Raw genomic sequence first — 22,404 nt, forward strand, 5'->3', positions numbered from 1 at the left:
GAAGATCATTTTACAAAATACACAAGTATGGAATCATTATGTTGTACACCTGAAACCCACTTTTTGTCAACTATACCTAAAAAAATACATATTTAAAAAAAGATTTGTCCCACATTATTTGCTAAATCTCTGTTTCCTCCTGCTGCTTTTCTGGCCTCTGCCCCTGCACTGTGACTCACAGCAAGGACGAGGAGCACTGAGCGTCGGAATTACCCTAAGAGAACATGAAATTTCTAAACTCACGGCTTGTGCGTTCTGTGCTTCGTAGGTGTCTGATAACTTTATAGTAAAAGGCCATGGTGGCTAAAAAGAATATCTATTTACCCTCAGAAAAACTGAGATAAGGCCAAAGGAAACCTTTCACTCTTCACATCATGGAATTCATCTCAGAGAAAAGATGTGTTTGACAGGGTTCCTTAAAGCTGTATGATACCAGATCACTTTCCTCAATGATTATTATGCCTTTTCAGAAATAGGATAACCTCTAATCTAAAGTGTTTATGTTCAATAAGGTTTTCTATTAAATAAATTAGTAAAGACATTTCAAAATTAACCCGGTACAGTTTTTTAAATAATCTCAGGAGTAAATGAATGTTAAAATTACGGAACTTAGAATTTTCTTTTTAAAATCAAGGTCATTTCCTTTCATTAAAGGCAAAATTTAAATTACAATATCTCCCTGGGAAGTTCTGGGGTGGAACACTTTATAAAGTATATGATTGTCTAACCAATAACTGTATATCTGAAACTAATAAATACTAGTAAACTGTAATTGGAAAAATGGAAATAAAAAATAATTTGAACACCACATTATAGCTAATGGGTACAAAATTAAAAAAAAATTATAGTACCTCCCCAAACAAAGCTATGTGGAAATTTTAACATGCCATTACTTTGGTATTCATAACAATTCACAGGACCATAGACAGTAAACCACTGTTACACTGTGGCCCTACCTCTTTGTTTCTAATTTTGCAGATCTACCTTGAAGTCACTTTTCATTTTAAATTGCCATATATAGATGTCCATAGTATGGCGTGTACTTCATTTTAAAATTCTGAGCAAAAATGCTAGTAGTTTTATGTCACTGTGGTAACAAGGACTATATTTTAAAGTTAAAACCACGATGGCCCCCAAATCAAAAGTTTTGACTAATTTCAAGACTCTCTTCTCTTTCTGCTTGTTTTGCTATATTTATGTCACAAAACAAACAGAAGGACAAAACTGAAGTACTAAGTAGGCCTGGTACTGTGAGGGTCATACACTGGGTAGATGTGAAAGTCTTAACCAGACATCCATGAACTTCTCAGGAGGTGGGTGGGCCACAGCTTTCTCAAAAGGATAAGCCCAAAGGGGCAGGACAGTCTGAAGGAACATGTTAGGGTAAGAGACTTCCTACTGAATACTAGCCATCTGCAAACATCACCACAGTAACAGGGAAGGTAACAGAATTACTAGGAAAGGTCAACTTTGACTTTTTCTTTGCCTATCTAGACACAATTTAAATTCTAGGATAAAAGTTATACAACCTGACTTACACATACTGAAACAAACCACCTTGTTTTAGATATTTTGTTTTAAATAAATGTGAAACACTAAAATTATATCCTTCTAACTTTCCTATATAATGACAAGTTAATTTTGCTAGAAGAATACCTAAAGGTGCTGTTTGAATCAGTAAAGTAGTTATACTTCTACACCGCAACCGTACTATCCTAGTAAATGGTTAGCACTGGGAGAACGTTAACAACTGGTTTCCTTAAATGGTTATAGCCAAAAGTAAAACTAATATTTAGAATTTCCAAAGAAGTACTGCTTGAAAATCTAAGCAGTTTAAGGCAACAATAATAGTTAGGAAGTTAATGTCTCTGGTTAACTGTTAAGTAAGTGAGGCGAGACGAGCAGTGTGGCCACGCTTCCCTTCTATTCTGTTAAATTACAACATATGGGAGGGTCCCTCCATGGCCTTTCCAGAAACAGTTTACAGTCAAAGTGTCAGCTGTTCATCTGGAATTTAAAATACGTTTAGTTTAGTCAGTGAATGTAGAAAAAAAAGGGCCTCTATGTCTTTATGAAGCACATGGGGTCCAGTGCCTTTATTTGCTGCTTAGATAAAGCTCTAATTAAGATCCTCCTGACTGCTTAAAAACACGCAGATTTCACAAGTGTAAATCTGATTTTTATGGGTTTTAAATTCTTCTCTGACTTTTCATCTGGGAGCTGATTTTCCAGCTAAAGCCATTTTGTAGTAGAAGGCATCCAGTTCAGAATGAGTTGCGGTCAAATTAAGACTGTCGTATGCCAAACCTGTTTCTGTGGTACAGATGGGTGTGCTCCAATACGCATCCAGTTAACATTGGGTCTTCCTAGATACTTCTAATAGTTTTCTGACAGGTGGGGACAAAGATGAAGTATAGCAGATCAGTATTTGCACCAAAAATGCTGGGTTCCTCAACTTGGGTTTTGTGAATATGGAACCAATTTATTCTAATCTAATATTCAGGGATTTCCCTTCAGCAACACATTATACATAAATCAGTAATAAATCACACGATATTTCTCACATGGAATTACTACTTCCTTTCTCCTCTAACTTAATGTTATCACAAAATACATGGAGTCAGATTTCCCCTAAGTCTGACAGAGGGTAGGTAATACAGGGATGGACATACAGTTGTGCAGAGGCAAAGAACAAAACCAAGGTAAGTCAAGTAAGAATATAGAAAGTGGTATTTCCTATTTGGGCCAAAACCTTTGTATGAAATAAGTCACGGTCATACACTTCCAGTTAGATCCCCTCCCCTTTTATGATTGAAGACTTTCTCATTAAACAGAGTGACAAATTAAAGAAAGCAGGAAATCACCTAGCATGGAGTAAACACTCAATCGTGACTTTTAAGAGATGTTTTTCCCCTTCTTAATTGATAGCATATTTGAATTTTTTGTTCTTTTGTAGAAAAAGAAAAGCACTATACTATGGTGATGCCAAATTTTAAGGATTTTAATTTTAAAATATTTTAAAACAGGATGCAGATTATAAATACAGTCAGCCCAGACATGTATTTGAGATTCCACAACACATGCAGAGATGACCTTCACTGTGCTATATGTACTTTGATTACTAGGTATAACGAATGCTCTAAACCAAGAGATTTTGTTCAATGACATGTAATGTTAAAAGAAGACTAACTTATTAACCTTCCCAACTGAATAGAACTATTCACAACCTTCCTAAAAGGTTATAAAATGTTGCACACACTTAAAAAATAAATAATTTATTTAAAAAAATAAATATTTTTAAATGTGGAACACAAAAGTAAATATTGTGTTCCACATTTGAGCATGGAATTTCTTTATACTGAAGAGCAGGGGCTTCCAATGAAATATAATCACAAACTAAGGTATTGGCAGGGCACTCGACCGAGGTATCCTATGCCCATTCAAAACATCTAAGGGCCCTGATGAACTACTGTGGAACTTGGGACCCAAGCAGCCCATATAAAAGTGTTCAAGAAATATATTTTCTTTCTTTTAATCCATGAGAATAATATCCTTGGTACTGTAGGAAGACAAGAAGCCCTTTTTAGCAAATCCTACCATTCTGCCGTTTTACATTTGAACACGGCCCATGCTCTGAGTAAGTGAAGTACACAAATTGTGTAAGTTTTTATATAAGCAACGGCCTAACTGGGGTTGCACCGGGCTGGAGAAACTTTGAACTGGATCCCTTTAATATCCTCCAACTCTGAGCTGCATAATTCCAAAAGTGACATCACCTCTTCCAACCCTTTCTGATGAATTATGATTATGTTTATCATCAGAAAATGTATATTGCCAAGCATAAGTCGTTCATCTTTCCCAGCTTATTACACAAGGAAATTCATCGAGTTCTGACACCTGTGTGAATAACATATATTTAACCTAAATGAAAAAGCTTGCTCTACTATATATAATTTCTTTTGTTAAATATTAAAATAAGGTGAATTTTGTTCACAGCCATATACGGTTTACGCCTTACACTTTGCAAGTCAGTTTTGGGCACTGTCATTCTCAGGAGTAAAGCAGCTGCTAACTTAACTATTGGGACTATAGCTCTCAATAGTATTTTTTTAAAACATAGAGTTCTGTGTTCATTTCTAAAATGTTTTCCTAGTAATTTGTCTATAGATCTCCAGGTCAACAAAGACTACCATTGTTTTGACCAAATACTTTAAGGAACCTTACGAAAACTAGGAACAAAAACCCACACCCTGAGGACGGCACCTGCGTCAGGTGGCCTCTCCGCTCCCATGGCTATGATGTTTCCAAATGCACCCCAAATAAGGTGCCATTCCCCCACATCCTAGTTATGGGGTTCTGGCTTCTATCTTTAGGCTACTAGAGGACCGGCAGCGAAATACGACTCCATATGAAACCAATCTGGGAGCGGTCAGCGTCGACCGCCAACCTCGAAAGCTCAGGGCGCTCGCTCTAACTCCACGCTAGTGGCGATTTCAAACCCAGCCGGGAGCAGGGAGCAGGAACGTAATGTGACGGGCTCAAATGACCGCGTCCCCTCCGCAGCCCAACCTTCCCGGGCGGCGCTTCCTCGCCGCGGCGGTGCTGTGTTGGCGCCGGCCAGGTACATTCACGCCCGGCTGCCCCGGGTGTGGACACAGCGCCCGCTCTCAGAACCGGGTCAGGTCACCCCCCCCCCTCCCGCCGCGCACCAGTTGCATCCCAACGCACCTCCTGGACCAGGGCGGGAACAGGGGCTACGTGGGCGGCTGCCCAGGTGTTTTGGCGGGTTTCCGGACACGTGCGCCTCCCCCACCCCCTCCGCCCCGCCGCGGGGTCAGAGCCCCCGCGCGCCAGCCTTCCCAGCCCCCCGCGACGCCGCTCACCTCCGTCCCCGTAGGTCTCCACGCCGTACCCGTCCTGCAGCCCGTTACTCCAGGTACCCTCGTAGCGAGCGGGGGTGCACAGGCTCTGCCGGACCCCGTAGCGCCCCTTGAAACCATGTGACCACTCCCCCCGGTACATCCACTTGCCCTTCGTCTCCACCCCCAGCCCGTGCCGCTTGCCCTGAGCCCAGTAGCCCTGGTAGGTGTTGCCGCTGGGCCAGGTGTAGCCTCCGACCACCTCGAAGCCGTGCGACCAGGAGCCCGAGTACTCGCCCTGGCCCTTGGGCCCCGTGCAGATGCCGTGCCCATGCGCCTTGCCCTCCTCCCAGCCGCCGCAGTAGGTGCCGCCATCGTCGAAGTCGAACCTTCCGCCCGTCATTCGGGGGGCAGCCCCGGCGCGCTCCCCGCGGGGGCACGGACGCGGGCAGAGCTGGGCACGGCAGGGTGTAGTTCGGCGGCGGGGGCCCGGCGGGCGAGCACGGGACCGCGCCCTGGGCAGCTCGCGCCGCCGCTCGGCTCCAGTCCGACGCCGCCCCCGTCCTTCCCTCGGGTTTCGCTGCCGCCACCACCGCCTTCCTCCTCCTCCTCCTCCTCCACCACCACCACCACCGCCGCCGCCGCCCTGGCCAGCGGAGCGCGCGAGAGGACAGCCCGGGCTCCGAGCGGACCTTCAGCTGCTCCCGCCCGCCCACGTGAGCCGGGCACCGCCCCGTGCCCGCCCCTGTCCCCTCCCCGGGCGCGGAGGCCCGGCCCCGCGGCGCTCCCGCCCCGCGGGCCCAGCACCCAGCCCCGGGTCCGCGGCTTCTCCGGCTCGGGGCGCGGGGTGCGCGTGTGCTTGCGCAAGGGTTGGCTGTGGCTGGGCGACCGTCCCCGGGGAGGAGCGACAGTCCCCACCTGGAGATGAAGGCGCGGCCGCGTGCGTGCCTGGAGACGGCTCTGGGCGCCGGAGCCTCCTGGGTTTGTGCTTGGGGTTGATCAAGGTGGTTAAGCGCCTGTAAGTGTGGGAAAACTACTTAACAGGAAAACTACTGTGTGCGTGTTTGCCTGAATGAGGTTTGTAATTGCATTTTTTTCGGCATTCGAACTTGTGTTTGTTGCATTTGTCATGCTCCGCTGTCATCGTGACTTAATATCCTCCAGATATATGTATACCTGTGATATAAATCGGTAGCAGCCTAGATATAATTGTGCAGGGTGTTCTTTGACACTATCTATTTCAAAGCACGTGTGTGTGTGAATTTATTTAGTGAAGATGCAGGGAAGACTAATGCAGTTTGAAAAAAAAGCACAGAATCAATTAGTTCGTTTTTTTATTTATAACAATGGAGAGGATGTTTTAGATCTGTCTTTGCAAGCTTATAGTGTATTTTCTTGTACATCAGAGGTCATTCGCCTAAATGCCTTATTTGTCCTAACAACCTTAGAAATTCTGTAGCCTGGAGCTGTGTACCCAACAGGCAGCCGGCTCAGTCTGTGTATATCGGGCGAGTGTCTGGAATGTACACCTGGTACCTCTCCGCTGGTATCCACAGTTTAAGAAAGTAAACAGAAGCTTTCAAGGAGGTATATGGTAAGTGAAACACTGCTCTAAAACTTAGAGTCTGTGACCTACAAAACCAGGGACAGGTGTCAGCTGATCTTTCCAGCTACAACATTGCTTTGTTGAATCCACTTTCGACAACTCGTTTACACTTTTAAACCTCTATTTCACTGTCTCCCATATGGAGATAACAAGAGTTGCTTTTCCCTTGTTATTATGTTAGATGGCAACTGAGCATACTGTGGGTTTAGTGCAAAGTCAGGAATTAGAGATAGGTAACAGGCAAGTTGAATCAATCAGATGGTATTGTCTCTGGTTGCGAGGAGGGGTTGGTCTCAACCTCACCCTCAAAATACCCAGGGGACACTTCTTTGTGGTCCACAGCCAGGAGTCTTAGGTTGGCCTCTCAAGGACACATTTTGCAGAGTATTCCTGGCATTCCTTAGGCTAAAATGTTTTTGGATGACTGACTGAACACCAGAGGCTGCCAAACTTTCATAGATATTTGATAATCAGATAAAAATATAAGGACAGGTGTTAGAGGAGGCAACGGGGAAAAGTAGACTGAACTGCACAGAAAAGGAACTGAAATAGACCTTGATTGCCTCCATTTCAGGACTGGAGCCGGCCTTTCCTGCTTATCTGTCTGAAATGCTAAAAGGGAAAATCGCAGTTTACACAGAACCAAATCACCAAAAAGAAGTAGGAAACCTCATCCATGGTGCTGCCTGCAGAGCTGCCAGGAATAGAGCTTACCCTAGTGGCCTGAAATAATTCCACATCTTGCTCAGCATCTCACCCTGGGCTGGGGATTGATTTAGGCCACTGGGAAAACGAGGGCCCAGGACTTTGCAGCTGAGCCATAACTGCATTTCTTTGTTATGGGACACACCAGGGTCAGCAGTTCACGTAAACACATCTCCATCTATGTGGTGGTTCTGTTTCATGGGAGAAACAGTGTGGTTGCAAAGACAACATTTTTTCCCCCTTTTAAAGCTAGCTTTCTTCATAGAGTATCCTTTGTCTCTTGATTATATATTTTTTGGACCTACCCGTATGTGTTGGAGACACATAGGAGTATTTAAAGACTACGTTGTTGTTTGCAAGCATGATGGAAACATTGATAGATTTTTACTTTTCCTAATTAGCTCTCATGCAAGTGATAAATTTTCTGGAATATACAGCCCAGGGGAGTTTCTAGTTTCTGTAAAAGATGTCTTGTCCATCTATGGTGGATACATGCAGGATCATGGTACATATACATCTGGGTAAAGTATAGAAATTTGGGGAAGATAAAAGATATGGCCATTTATCTCTTTTTTCATCTTTAGTAATATCTTTTTTGATGTGGATATTTTCAGTATGTTGGCTATTTCCTGCTATTGGCTTCTAGTGGGTAGAAGCCAGGGATGCTGCTGAACATCTTCCAATGCATAAGAAAGACCCACAGCAAAGAATTATTTGTCCATCCCTGGCTGCTGTAGCTCAGTGGATTGAGCATGGGCCTGTGAAGCAAAGGGTCAAGGGTTCGATTCCCAGTCAGGGCACATGCCTGGGTTGCAGGCCAGGTCCCCGGTGGGGGACACATGAAAGGGCAAACACACACTAATGTTTCTCTCCCACTCTTTCTCCTTCCCTTCCCCTCTCTTTAAAAATAAATAAATAGATAAATAAATAAATAAATAAATAAATAAAATATTTTAAAAAGAATTATTTGTCCAAAATATCAATAGTACCAAGAGACTTTGCAAATTGCTTTCGACACATTCAATCAGTCACAGCATCTTTTCCATAACACTGCACAAGTCCTTTTTGCATTTCAGTTGCATTTTTACCTTTTTAAAAATAATAAAGCATAATACACTAAAAATGTTGCCTACTTTCTTCCATCTTCAATATTAAAATGACTGCACAAAAACTCACCAGTTTGATAAGTCTTTTTTCACTTTATATTTTATTGATTATGCTGTTACAGTTTGTCCTGATTTTACCCCTTTTGCTCCTTTCCATCCAGCCACCCCCACTCCCTCAGGCCATCCCCCCACCATTGTTCATGTCCATGGGTCACACATAAAAGTTCTTTGACTACTGCCATTTCCTATACTGTACTTTATATCCCTTTACATCCCCATGGCTCTGTAACTACCTGTTTGTGCCTCTTAATCCCCTCGTCTCTTCATTCACTTCCCCACCACCCCCTTCTACCTGGCAACCATCAAAACTCTCTCTACATCCATGATTCTGTCTCTGTTCTTCCCGTTTGCTCAGTTTGTTTTTTAGATTCAGTTGTTGATAGATATGTATTTTTTTACCATTTTATTGTTCATAATTTTTTTTTAAGTAAGTCCCTTTAACATCTTATGTAATAATGGTTTGGTGATGATGAACTCCTTTAGTTTTCTCTTGTCTGGGAAGCTCTCTATCTGCCCTTCGATTCTAAATGATAGCTTTACTGGGTAGAGCAATCTTGGCTATAGGTCCCTGCTTTTCATGACTTTGAATATTTCTTGCCAATCCATTCTAGCCTGCAAAGTTTCTTTTGAGAAATGAGCCAGCAGTCTTATGGAAACTCCCCTGTAGGTAACTAACTTCTTTTCTCTTGCTGCTTTTAAGATTCCCTCTTTATCTTTAACCTTTGGTGTTTATGATGTGTCCTGGAGTGGGCCTCTTTGCATCTATCGTGTTTAGGGTTCTCCGTCCTTCCTGGACTTGTGTGTCTAGTTCCTTCACCAAATTAGGAAGGTTTTCTTTAATTATTTTTCAAATAGAGTTCTTGCTGTTTCTCTTCTCCTTCTGGCCTCCCTATATTGTGATCGCTGGACTGCTTGAAGCTGTCCCAGAGGCTGCTTATACTATCCTCATTTTTTGGGATTCTTTTTTCTCCTTATTTTTCTGATTGGTTTTTTTCTTCCTTATGTTCCAAATCATTGATTTGATTCTCTATTTATCTCTTAATAAATATTATTCTTGCTATCTCTAATAATGTCTTCCTTGGAAAGAACCTTCAGTAAAAGAGAATCTACCACCAACTATCTGCTATTAAATTTCAAGTAATCTTAAATGTAACCTGACTCTGCCGTTGACTCTCATCATGGAAGAAAATTAGTATTGAATACTAGGTACATCACTGAATAATTTTTGGCAAAGTAACAATACTAGCCGTGCTTTCATTTACCTGCTGCCATCACCGTGGAATGTTTCCCCAGTCACATTGATGTGTTCATTGATGTCAGGGTTTGGGTTCAATGGTAATGGTTGGAAAAGACTGGAAAGTGAACTAGGAAGAGGTGCTGAGAATGACGGATGGCAGAGAGTAGGCAGTGGAATAATGTTGCGTTTAATAGTCAGGGTTAGTAATGTCCTTATTTTCCCTCTCACTCTGAACCTTTGCCCTGGATAAGGGGCAGTTGAATTTAGCTTTAAGAAGGGATTAGTAAGAAGAGAATGTGAATGTTGGTTTGACAGGTGGGGTGGGGGAGGCCCTTAAAGCCCATAGGTCAACAACCACTCTAGCAGTTTCTTTTCTTCCAGTTCAAATCCAGATATTAGAGACTGCCATTCTAGCAAACTTTATACAAAAAGGTAAGCTGTTTTGAATGTGAATCTCTAGTAAGAACATGTTGGTGAAGATATTGTCCTTAGATTTTAATCTTTTTTTTAATGAAGGTGTGTTTAAGATTTATTAATGATTTAATTTTATTTACATATTAGAATTATGGAGAGTTTTTAATAAAGTTTACAAATGACCAAAAGCTAATCTGCCAGTTTTTATTGTTTAAAAGATGTGATTCCAAATGTGTAAAAAAGCACATACAATTAAAATTATTTGACTTATATAGGAGTATTACTAGCAGAAGTCAGAAGGAGTATTACTAGCACCTTTGTTATACAGCACTTAAAGAATTTAAGAAATCTGTCTACAATAAATAAAGAATTAAGAAATAAGATCAGAAGCTTTGCAGACAACATGAAGTCAGCAGAGGAAGAAAATTCCAAAATGAATGGCTTTCAAAACTTTGAAGGCAACCACTGTATGCCAGATTTTGTGCTAAGTTCTTTACATGCATTAAGTCACTTAAATCTCATAGTAACCTGTGTGGTTGTACTAGTTTTATAACCATTTTATAGGAGAATAGAAATAAGGTATAAGACATTTATGTGCCCAAGATCATTCAAGGTAGAAATTGATGAGCATATTTCAAACTCAAGTCTGTCTGGCTCAAGAGGTGGTTCTCTTTATCACCTTTTTGCTTTGGAGCAAGAGTGAGAGGAGTAAAATGTGAGGAGGAAGTCGCCTGAGTGGGGAGCAAGGAGGGATGGTGAAGATGGCTTTTCTTGTTTTTAAGAACAGCTTCCCAGATTAATGGTAATGCTACTGTCTAGCATTAAAGAAAGCATTAAAGAAATGGAGGAAAAGGAGTAAATTACAGAGGTTGGGAAGATATGTACATGTGGGAAACAATTATCTAGGAATATATCCCAGAGATGTATAGTAGGCAGTTGGGTAATGCAGGTTAAGAACAAAACTTAATGAGTTGATAAGTATAGGAGTACTTCGGTGAATTTGTGGGTTTGTCTCCAGACCGCCTCAATAAAGCAAGTATCACAATGAAGCAAGTCATAAATTTTTTTTTTTGTGGAGGGTCTTGCCGTCAATTTGCTAAATATAAAACATCTCTGAAGTGCAATAAAGTGAAACAATAAAATGAGGTCCACCTGTAAGTTATTCTCACTTTTCTCCTCTGACAGCTATTATTTAGTAGTGCCCCCTTTTGAGACTTGCATTGTTCACTCAAGCCATAGGGACTAATCTTGTTGCCATCTTCTCTAGGTCAGCGCCCTGTGTTCATTGGGACTAATGGTTTATGTACTCTGTCCCCCATGTCGTCTCCTGCCATTGTCCTGGGCAGCTTGATCCTGTCTTCAAGCCTGTCTCAGTATCATGACCTTTATCATAAAGTCCTGAGACACAGCCTGGGCCTTACCCTGACCCCAGTGTAAACCAACTTTTCAAACTGGACTTTGACAATTCCACTGTTTGACAACACTGTCTCATCTTCCCCACTCAGTGAACAAATCATCAACTTGTATCAAGGTCTCCATTCCTTTGATGCCCTCCCTGTCCCCCTGGCCTGACCCTACCCTGTCCGAAGGCTCTATGAGTCATTTCTTCCACACTGTCCTTTCCACAGGGACCTCCCGGTGCATTTGTCCATGGAGTCCTCAATCCCAAGCCACCATTTCTCATTCCCCACTCCTAGGAAACACTTCTAGAGAAAAAAAGCACATCCAGTTGCCATTGGAAACATGGGTGCAGACCTCAGACCAATCCCTCCACACAGCTTCTCAGGTGACTTCCTATGACTGTCCCAGGCTCATCTCAGCCTGAGTTCCTTCCCACCAAGCAGAGGCCTTGTCTTCTTCATCAGAGAGGAAAGGAGCCAAAGCATGGCACACCTGCCTTCTCTTTCCTCTCTTCAGAACTTAACATTAGTTCTCATTCTCTTTTTCTCCCCACTCACCCCAATGGAGAGGAAAACGTGTCCTTTTCCGGAACTAGTTCTGGGTCAATTCCTTCCTTCTTTTGAATATGCTATAATTTCTTTCCTCCATCTATCAGATGTGCTCATGTATGTCCTCCATGTGAAAACAGTCCTCATTTCTAGATACAGTCAAGCCTCGGTTCTTGAATGTCTTCCATCTTGAATAATTCAGTTCTTGACCAAGTCATTCACAGGAAAAATGTCTTTTTTGTTGAACAAAACTTCAGTTATTGGCCCAACAGCCCCTTCATGCTGATACCTGTATAATCAGTCACGTGGCTTTCAGGTGACCAAGGAGGGAAGGCATGAGTATGAGTATGATTCAGTTTTTGGACAAATTACTTCTCAAATAGCCTCCAGAATAAATTAAGTTCAAGAACCAAGGGTCCATAGTACTGCTTTTACCTCAAGTCTTCTGTGTCTACCCTCAAAACTATAGACCTTTTTGAAAGAGTACCGTATGTTACATTTGAGTATTTACTTGACATCACTCATTCTCATACCACTTGATTTGAGTTCTGCCCTCACTGGTATAATGGAGCTTGTCTAGCCATGGAGGATCTTCTAGTTGACATATATAATGGCATCTCTTCAGTTCTTATCCTGCTAGAGGCAGCTGCAAATTTGATACTTGTGAGCATGAGTCTCCCTTGGCTTCTGTAAAACCCATATGTCTCACATCTCTTCTGCTTCTTCCTCACCCACTACTTCAGCTGGCTCATATCCTGTGTAGATTTCTCCTTATCCTTCTCTAGTCTCCTTGATTTTATGCTATCTTTTGTGTTCTAGACATTAGTGTTGTGATACCAGAATTTTAATTGCTGGATACCTGCTAGCTTATCTGTACAACTAGGCAACCCTACCTTTGGTGCAAAAAGTCTAATTTAGAACAAGTCTAATTTCAACATAAAAACACCACCTAAACCTTATTTAAGTCTCAAGGGTAGTGCTTTGGTTTATTCCCATGACTGGACCTTTGTGGCTCTCTCCTTGCTCTTCCTAATGGGTAGAGCTTCTCATAGACTTAGTATGTGCCAATGATGAGTCTCACAGAGAGTTTCAGGGAAGTTCTAATAATGAGTAACTAGTGACAGACTAAAGGAAGGCTTAAAAGAGGTAGTAAGATTGAGGGCACAGAGCAGGTTGCAGGTCTTACTGAAGACTTAGCACCTGAAACCATAAAATGTATGTGTGTACATATGTGCATATGTACATATGATTACTGGGTTAAGTTTGGAGATACAGCAAAGTAACGTTCAGACCTTGCTCTTTAAGTATGTAAAACATCTCTAAAAAGGCAGGAGATAAAAAAAAGACACAATAAAAGTCCATAGGAGACAACTACAGTGGCAAGTAAGTGCCAAGATTCCTAAGAATTTACAGGACAGAGCAGTTTTGTGGGCTGCTATGGTTGAAGCTTTTTAGGGGCATATTGTTTAGCTTTGTGGATAAAGTGGAAGGGGCATCCTTCCAGACATCTCTAAAGAAGGGGTCTTGAGTTAAGAGGCACCCTATAGAGGGAAGGAATGAAGGAATTGTGCCTGTGACTGAGACAGAAGAGACCTCCTGGAAAAGAGGTCTCTGGGACTTGGGTAGACAAGATGACAATTGCATGTCTCTTGTGGTACACTGAAAATCACAAAGCATTATTCTGAAGATATGAAGATGCTGAACAACACTGTATTTGAAATAGTACAACTTGGGAGTGACAATGCAACTTAAAAGTATATTCAAGATTGTTGGTATTGAAATGGTAAAGGTTGGGAATATTGATGAGATCATCTTTTTCTGAACAGTTGAATAAAGAAAGGAGGCACACAATTTGCAGAAAGCACCACTAAGTTGTAAACAGCTGCTAAGTGATGATAACTGAAGGAGAGAAAAAAGGGAAATCAATTATTAGGCAGTAAAAGAAATGTGGATTATTACTGATGAAGGACTGGTTCTGAGAGCTCTGGAAAGGGACTACAAACAATAGCCAGTAATACAAAAGGCTTTCTTCTGACTGAGTGACATGGGGCATATTGTGTCTTTGCTAGGGGTCACTGTCCCTGTCACCTCAACAGCACACCTCAAAGCCCTGGTTGGGTTCTGCAGACAGATTGCATTTCAGATAAGGCTTAAATTCCTCTTCCTTTCCTTATATATGCTCTCACATTTTTGTCATTGCTTGCATTTTATTATTACTTTCACGTGGCAGGTATTTTTAAAGCTCACTGAGAAGTTGGAACATCCCAGGGGGTGGCTTGCTCAGGTGCTGAGAGGATGGTACTTAATAAACAGTCTCCAGCTGCTGTGACTTCAGCTTAGCCACAGTGTTCACAGCAGGGCCAGGCTCACTCAGGATATCTGTTGCAAATAAGAGGCAAAGTGTGCATCTTGTGGCCTCCAATGCAGACAAGGAACCATGGCACCTGGCAGGTCTCTTGGATTCTGGAAGCAACACATGCCACACTTAGAAACTGCTCCAGCCTATGTGCTGAGTGACAGAAAGCTGGCTGCCATCCCTGAGAGGGTTCAGAGCAGGAAAGAGCTCCGCAGGAGGCCCAGGCTGTGTCCTAAACAGCCCTGCCTCTTGGCCCCTATGATCAGGCAGAGTCTTTCATGTTGGTGTTTGGTGTTGGGGTAAGAAAGACCTAATATGAGGAACATGGCAAACCCTAGTGGAAGACTCACACTGAAGGTCTATGGGGATCTGAAGCAAGGCTGTGTCATCTGCAAAAGAGAATTCTATAGCTTTGAGAAGCAGTTCCTGGTAAGTTACTTGACCATGGTAGTAAAGAAATGTTTGGCCATAGGACTCCAACTGACCATTCATCTAGAATTTCCCATTATGAGCTGGATCTGTCAAGACAAACACAAACAGATCAAGAAGCAATCTATCATGAGACAGACACAGTAGGTCCAGGACCAGAGGGCATGAGTAAGCTGCAGGAACAGGTTGCCCAGAACCCATATCTCTTAGGGCTGCACTAATTCCCTTTCCCCAGCTCTCATCATGGGAGGATTAGGATTCCATACCAACATCTGAAGAAGGGATAAAAGCCTGCCTTAGGTTTTTATTGGGTTGGCCAAAAAGTTTGCTTTTTTCCTGTAGGATAGCTATAATAGTGAGTTGTCTTTACTGTCATTTGAAATAATTTGGTTAGATTATGGATTCTGGCCAAGATGGAGACATAGGTAGAAATACGTCACTTCCTCGCACAACCAAAATAAGGATAACAACCAACTTAAAAACAAAAAACAACCAGAACTGTCAGGAAATCAACCTACATGGAAGTCCAACAACCAAGGAATTAAAGAAGAAATATTCATCCACATTGGTAGGAGGGGCGGAGATGGGAAGCCATGGCAGAGAAGACATGTGGCAAGGTGGTGGACCAAGCAGGCAAGGCAGTGGCTGGCAGACAGGACTACCCATATATGCCTGCAGATAAACTGGGAGGAACAACTGGGAAGTGAGACAGATCACACAACACAAAGTTCCAGTGCTGGGAAATAAAGCCTCAGAACCTCTGGGTATAAAAATTTGTGGGGGTTGCAGCCATGGGAAAATCTGAGTATCACAGGAGAGTCTGTTGGAGAGGTCCACAGGATCTTAGAACTTACACAAGCTCACCCACCTGAGAATTAGCACTAGAATGGCCCAATTTGCTTGTGGGAAGCAAGGGAAGTGACAGTGGGGTGAGAGCCAGGCAAGGGAACAAGTGGCATTGTTCCCTCTCAGACCCATCCCTACATACAGTGCCACAACATGGTGAAGTGGGTTGCCCAGCCCTAGTGAATACCTAAGGCTCCACCCCTTACAATGTAACAGGTGTGCCAAGACAAAAAAATATGGCCCAAAAGAAAGAAAAGATCAAAACTGCAAGAAAAGAAGTAAGTAATGAGGAGATAGACAACCCATCAGAGGCAGAGTTCAAAACACTGGTAATCAGGATGCTTACAGAAATGATTGAATATGGTCACAAAATAAAGGAATAAATGAAAGTTATACAAAGTGAAATAAAGCAACAGGGAACCAACAACCAATGTACAGTGAGGGGTAGGAAAATAAGACTCAAATCAACAATTTGGAACAAAAGGAAGAAATAAACATCCAACCAGAGCAGAGTGAAGAAACAAAAATTCAGAAAAAATGAGGAGAGGCTGAGGAACCTTTGGGACAACTGTAAACATTCCAACATCTGAATCACATGAGTGCCAGGAGAAGAGGAAGAGCAAGTAATTGAAAACTCATTTGAACAAATAATGTAGGGAAACTTCCCCAGCTTGACAAAGGAAATGGACATGCAAGTCCAGGATGCTTAATGAGTCCAAAGAAGTAGGATCCAAGAAGAAACACATCAAGGCACATCATAATTAAGTTACCAGAGATTAAAGATAAGGAAAGAATATTAAAAGCAGCAAGTGGAAAGGAGAGAGTTATCTACAAAGGAGTTCTCATAAGACTATCAGTTGATTTCTCTAAAGAAACCTTACAGGCAAGAAAGAGCTGGAAAAAAGTACTCAAAGTCACAAAAGGCAAGAATCTACACCCAAGATTACTCTGTACAGTAAAGCTATCATTTAGAATAGAAGGGCAGATAAAGTGATTCCAAGATAAGGCCAAGCTAAAGGAGTTCATCATCACCAAGCCCTTATAAAATGTTAAAGGGAATAATCTCAGAAAAAAGATCTAAAACTATGAACAGTAAAATGACAACAAACTCACAACTACCAATGACTGAACCTAAAAAACAAAAACTAAGCAAACAGCTAGAACTGGAACAGAATCACAGAAATGGAGATCACATGGAGGGTTATCAGTGGGGAGGGCAAGGGGGAGAATGTGGGGAAAAGGTACAAGGAATAAGAATCATAATTGGTAGGCACAAATTAGGGAGGTTAAGAATAGTAGAGGAAATGGAGAAGTCGAAGAACCTCCAGGCACAACACATGGACACGAACTAAGTGAGCAGGGGGGATGCTGAAGGGTGGGAGGTGCAGGGTGGAGGGGGGTGGAGGGGAGATAAAATTGGGAAACTGTAATAATACCAATAAAATATACTTAAATTTTTGTTAGATTGTATTGTGACAGCTGTCATATCAGTTTCCATAAAAAAAACTTACCAAAATTGGTAAATTTTTGTGTAGCCATTTCAATATTGAAGATGGAAGAAAATATGCAACATTCTCAGCATTTTATGTTTTATTATTTCAAGAAATATAAAAACAACTGAAACACAGACAAAAAAGATTTGTGCAGTGTATGGATAAGGTGTCATGACTGATCTAACATGTCAAAAGTGGTTTGCAAAGTTTTGTGCTGGAGATTTCTCACTGGACATACTGCACAATCCAGTAAACCAACTGAAGTTGATAGTGATGAAATCAAGACATTAATTGAGAACAATCAATGTTATACCACACAGGAGATAGCTGACATCAGAATATCCAAATCAGCCTGGCTGGTGTAGCTCAGTGGATTGAGTGTGGGCTGTGAACCAAAGGGTCGCTGGTTTGATTCCCAGTCAGGGCACATGCTTGGGTTGCAGGCCAGGCCCCCAGTGGGGTCCACGTTAGAGACAACCACACACTGGTGTTTCTCACCTTCTTTTTCTCCCTCCTTTCCCCTCTTTCTAAAAATAAATAAATAAAATCTTTAAAAAATATCTGAATCAATAATGCTATTGGTGAAAATGAAATGTATCTTTTATGGGAAAAAATTAAATAGACTTTTTAGACAACCTACTAGATGGACAGGTTTGGGATATGGGTGAAGCTGAAAATGAATGGAGGCTGCATTGTAATCACCTAGCTGGGAAGGGGTGATAATTCTTCTAGGGGGCAGAGCTGTGAGTGGTGAACTTGATTATCTGTTTTGTGTGAAAGGAAAAGTGGCCTGAGGTGTGAATATACATAGACTTCTGGGCAATGGCCAACAGCTTGGATATCTGGTCAGAGGCCTAGAAGGGACAGGACTGAAAGACTAGAGACATGGAGGTCTAGGATGGAGACATATGGATGAATGTATGAGGATAGGCAATGCATGTGAGTAGTTTTGTGCAGCATGTCAATGGGCTTCCATGGAAGAGAAAAATCCAAGTAGGTGACCTATGCGGGTGATGGCAGCCATCCTTCCTCATCACCCAGCCCAGCCCAGAAACAAGAGCCACACAAACTAGTGGCCTTAGTGGCAGAAATGGAAGTTATACATGGCCCAACAAGAAAGACTCCCATTTATCAAGGTCGATTTAGCTACTACTGTCTCTGTCCAGTCTGCCATCAACAGAAACTACTCCTTGAGAATACTAATCAAGAAACAAGAACACTCTACTTAGCATCACATCTAAATGACCTACTCAATGTCTTTATTTTCTATCCCTGCAACTCCAGGTTCTGCAGGGTTTCCAGTGGATCTTACTCCTGCAAGTAGACAAAGTGAGAGTGCTATTGAACCACAAATTCTGGCTGCTGCCTGGCAGTTCCATTGACTCTTGTGCCCAGGGATCAGCAGATGAGAAGAGGAATTACCATACTGGCAGGAATAATTCGCCCTGGGGAGCAGGAAGAGGCTTTTGTACAACGGGGACAGAAAAAAACATGTGCAGAACCCAGGTGATCCATTTGTTGCTTACTAGTTCTCCACGGACTCCTTGTAGCTATGAACATTTGCATCAGCAGCCACACTTTGAGAAGGGCTCAGACTCTCCAGGAATGAAAGTTTGGGTCACACCACCAGGAAAACTACCAGACCCTGCTGCTATGATAGCTTGGGGTGAGGTGAATTAAAAGATGTAGAGAAGAAAGGCAGAAGATAAGCATTTGCAGCTCCTTGACCAACTGCAGAGACAGAGTTCCTAGTCGTCTTATTAACTTTACTTTTTTAAGCTTTCCCTCAAGAAGAGAGGCCCCCAAATGTGTGGAGCTGCTCCCCAAATGTGTGGAGAAGGCACTCTTTGGAATGGAAGGGGAGATGTGTTGGCCATGGCTATGGACTGCTCAGATTTCCCTTCAAGAGAACTTTTTGCAAGCAGGGAGATGGGTGAACTTTCTCTAGCAACTGTACCTTTGGGTCCCAGCAGGGTTTATGTTGAGGCAATGATCTACTGGGACTATCTCCAGCCAACAGCTGCATGGTGACCTAAAGACTCTCCCCACCTACTCCTGCTTCTTCTAGCTTTTATCTTTCACATGTGTTCCCCTCATAATTCTTTTGTATGTCTAATTCTGTCCTGGCATCTGCTTTTTGGAGACCCTGAACTGATACATCCAGATCTTTTTAAAATGCACACACATCCACACACTCAAACACATGTACAGGTGAGCCTTGGACAAAGAGAGATGAAGGTCTGATTCAAGCTTAATAAAATTTATTTGAAATTTAGATTTCATGATTATCAAAAAGGAACAAAAATTCTCTCTGTACTGATAAAAAATTCCCAAGATCTATCAGTTAGAAAAAAACAAGGTACAGACCAGTATATGTAACATGCTGTATTTGTATGTATGTAAAAACTTGTAAAGATACAAGGAAAAATGTAGGGCAGCAGGTTGGCAATGCTCATTTTAATTTATTTTATTTTAAACTTTGAAATTGTACTGCTTATTAATAACTAAATTGAAATTCCAATCTTCAGCATCTTAGCACCTTATTTCAATTTATTTTTCTATTTACACAGCACCTAGTTCATTGTTATTGTTTGGTACAAACATCCCCATACAGCTAGTACTATTTACATACTAAATTCATAGCTCAAATCAAAACACTGTGGAAGAATTATGCAGATATAGACAAAATGTAAATTCACTGGTTTAGACACTGAATTGAATGGAGAAGTGAATGGATTTTTCTGGGCTTAATAACTAGCACATAATGTTAATTATTGTGAATATTCAGGGCTTTCTGGGGCTTTTAGCATATCCAAAGTATTTTTCTTTGTGTTTCCTAATATTTGAGTTCGCAAATCATTAGTGGATAAATATCATTAAAAATTTTTTTTCAATTAAGTTGGTATTCAATATTATATTACTTTCAAGTGTATAGTGTGGTAGTTAGATGTTATTATTTTAAAAATCAATACTTTATATGTGATTGACTAGAACTTCTGTTTGACATATGATTCAGCAATGTGGGTACAGCAGTGTATGGACCTCATGAATTCTAGGACTCTTGAAGATTCTCCTGATTGGAAAAGGACTATCTGGGTAATCCAGATGGCATGAGTGATTTCAGACTCACCAAATGATAGAGTAATTCATCAACTGTCTGCCTGACTGTGATAGAGTGAACATTTTGGAACCTGCAGCTATATACCAGTTTGTCAGTCTTGCCGTGTTTGCTGGTCTGAAAAATTTTGCCACTTCTAGAAAGAATTATGCACCAACATTTACATCTTTAATATTTTCTTCTTTAACCCTTAAGATCCATATAAAGTATTCCTTTATGACTGACACTTTATCAAAGTACAGTTGAGAATCCCTTAGTAAGTACTTTCAGAAAGTGCTTATCCAGACTACGCCCTACCTTAGAAGTCTCTCTGAGAGAGACCCCATCACATACACTCTGAGAGCCTCTCCAGTGTCCCAAGGTATTTTTCTGGTGAAGAATCATTTCTGTAGGACCATTCCTGAAACTTCCCCAATGATAGTTACTAGGGGCACTTATTGAATATACATATGTCCAGGTCACTCTCTTGGTGAATTTTAATTCACTGGGTTTGAGTTGGGCTCAGGAATCTTATTTTCAATAATTACTCTGAGTGTTCTCAGGTGGACTATGTGAGAGTCCACAAACTGATGAAATAAATTTAGAGTTGCCCGATACTAGCGATCCTAATATGAGTTCATCTTTCTTGCATGAATTCTCTCTCAAAGTTCTTTGATAATTATAAATAATATCCTCCTACTCATTTTGAAAACAAAATTCAAAAGTACTACATAAAAGCATGCCTCCTAAGGATGAGTGTACAATAGACAGTGATTCTTGCAAAATAAAATGGGTCATTAATGGGGTGGACTTGAAATCTGGGACTTAAAAAAAATCTGATAGCTCTAGTCAAGCTGGTAAATGTGTAAGGAGCTGTGTTCCTTGCCCAACATCTCCAAGAACGTGGACTCAGGAAGGTGTGCGATCTTTAGGGAGCTCTGGCCTTGGGAAGTCAGTCTCCTCTCCCCAAGGCACAGGGCCTGGGCTAAGCTAAGAGCTTAGGGTTACCACACAGCAAAATACTCTGAGCCCCTGCTCCTGCAATTTCCAGCTAGTTTAGAATTGTAGCCTTGATCCTGCTGGAAGTTGTACGGGGCCCTGGACTGCCTGGGCACTGTGGCAGCTGGACGCACTGGCCTGCCTCCTGTTCCCGATTATTGGCACCTGGATTAGCTGGTTTTTCTGTCCATCACTCCTGGGGATTTGGAGCAGTGTTGAGATAGGAGAGACTGAGAGTTGAACATGCAGGAAAGGAATGTGTCCAAGTGATTCTGGGGTCACCTCTTCCATATTTGAAAAAATAATAATTATGTCAGATAGATGAAAAAAATAAATTTCCTTTCTATTAGTTTTAGCAAATGGTTTTTTGACTGCTGAATTACATATATGTCGAGAGCTCTTCTCTCCAAGTAAAAACTGAGTTTTGTTAAGAATCATACTGTATAATCAATATAACCATACCGATTACAATTTCTATTTTGTCTTTGATTAGTGTCTTTGAGACTGTATACAAGGGCAGTTTCAGCTGGTGATTCTCTTTCATGTCAAAGACCACATGTTACTTTCCCTCAAAAGACATCATTCTTTTGTATTGTTCCATGTTAATGAAATCCATTAAATGAAAGATTTTAAAGTGCTAGAAAAAGCCTTATTCCCACTTTACAGCTATTTTAGTGAGGTAAATGTAACCTTCGTGTTTTCCTTTCATTCATTTACTCAGTGTAGATATAGTGGATTTTTTCTACATGGAATGCCCTCTAGTGGGTATGAAGTTATTAGTTACCTGCCCCTATGGAATATCAAGTCCAGTGGGTTGGGGAAGATATGCACTAAATCAATACATCATTGAAAAGTGCTGTGCTATATAAGAAAAAGTACCGCTATAAAAATAATATTAAGGGAAAGTTTTATTTAGATTGCAAGCTCAAGAAAGTCATCTTTAAGCATCCATTCAGCCATTCCCCTGTCCATCCATCCTTCCTTCCAACAGATACTCCTCAGATGCCTCTCTAACAGAGTGACATTTAAGCCAATCTCTGAAGAATGAGTGAGCAACATCTGGGGAAGTAAGTAGGAGATCAGCTGGAGAGGAGGAAACAACTCTGATCTAGAAAAGAGCTTCACACACAGAAAGTATGAAGACAGGCCAATGTGCTCAGGCTCACTGAGCATGGGAGACATGATGGTGGGGAGGGAGGCAGGGACCAGAGCTTATTTCTGATCTTATTCTAAGAGCTCAGTATGAAA

The 22,404-nt window shown here is 41.6% G+C and overlaps 1 protein-coding gene and 1 long non-coding RNA gene across 5 annotated transcripts in view; one reads left to right on the forward strand and one right to left on the reverse strand.

Annotated features, from left to right (window-relative positions):
• Window positions 1-5,438, reverse strand: part of JPH1 (junctophilin 1) — an 89,910-nt gene extending 84,472 nt beyond the window's left edge. For all 3 annotated transcript variants that reach the window (XM_037150965.2, XM_037150964.2, XM_053661243.1), the window contains exon 1: window positions 4,884-5,438. In XM_037150965.2, coding sequence (XP_037006860.1) covers window positions 4,884-5,262 — 379 coding nt within the window. In that variant the 5' untranslated portion in view covers window positions 5,263-5,438. The remainder of the gene's footprint in view (window positions 1-4,883) is intronic.
• Window positions 5,439-5,663: 225 nt separating this feature from the next.
• Window positions 5,664-19,796, forward strand: LOC128626738 (uncharacterized). Of its 2 annotated transcripts, none has more exons than XR_008390790.1 (3): window positions 5,664-5,936; window positions 6,308-6,453; window positions 18,345-19,796. It is a non-coding gene; the product is annotated as an uncharacterized LOC128626738 (long non-coding RNA). The 2 variants fall into 2 exon arrangements; XR_008390791.1 differs by lacking the exon at window positions 18,345-19,796 and adding an exon at window positions 7,040-8,047.
• The last annotated feature ends 2,608 nt before the right edge of the window (window positions 19,797-22,404 follow it).

The sequence above is a fragment of the Artibeus jamaicensis genome, unplaced genomic scaffold (genome assembly GCF_021234435.1).
Source record: "Artibeus jamaicensis isolate MK-2021 breed Jamaican fruit bat unplaced genomic scaffold, CSHL_Jam_final scaffold_916, whole genome shotgun sequence".
Lineage (NCBI taxonomy): Eukaryota > Metazoa > Chordata > Mammalia > Chiroptera > Phyllostomidae > Artibeus > Artibeus jamaicensis.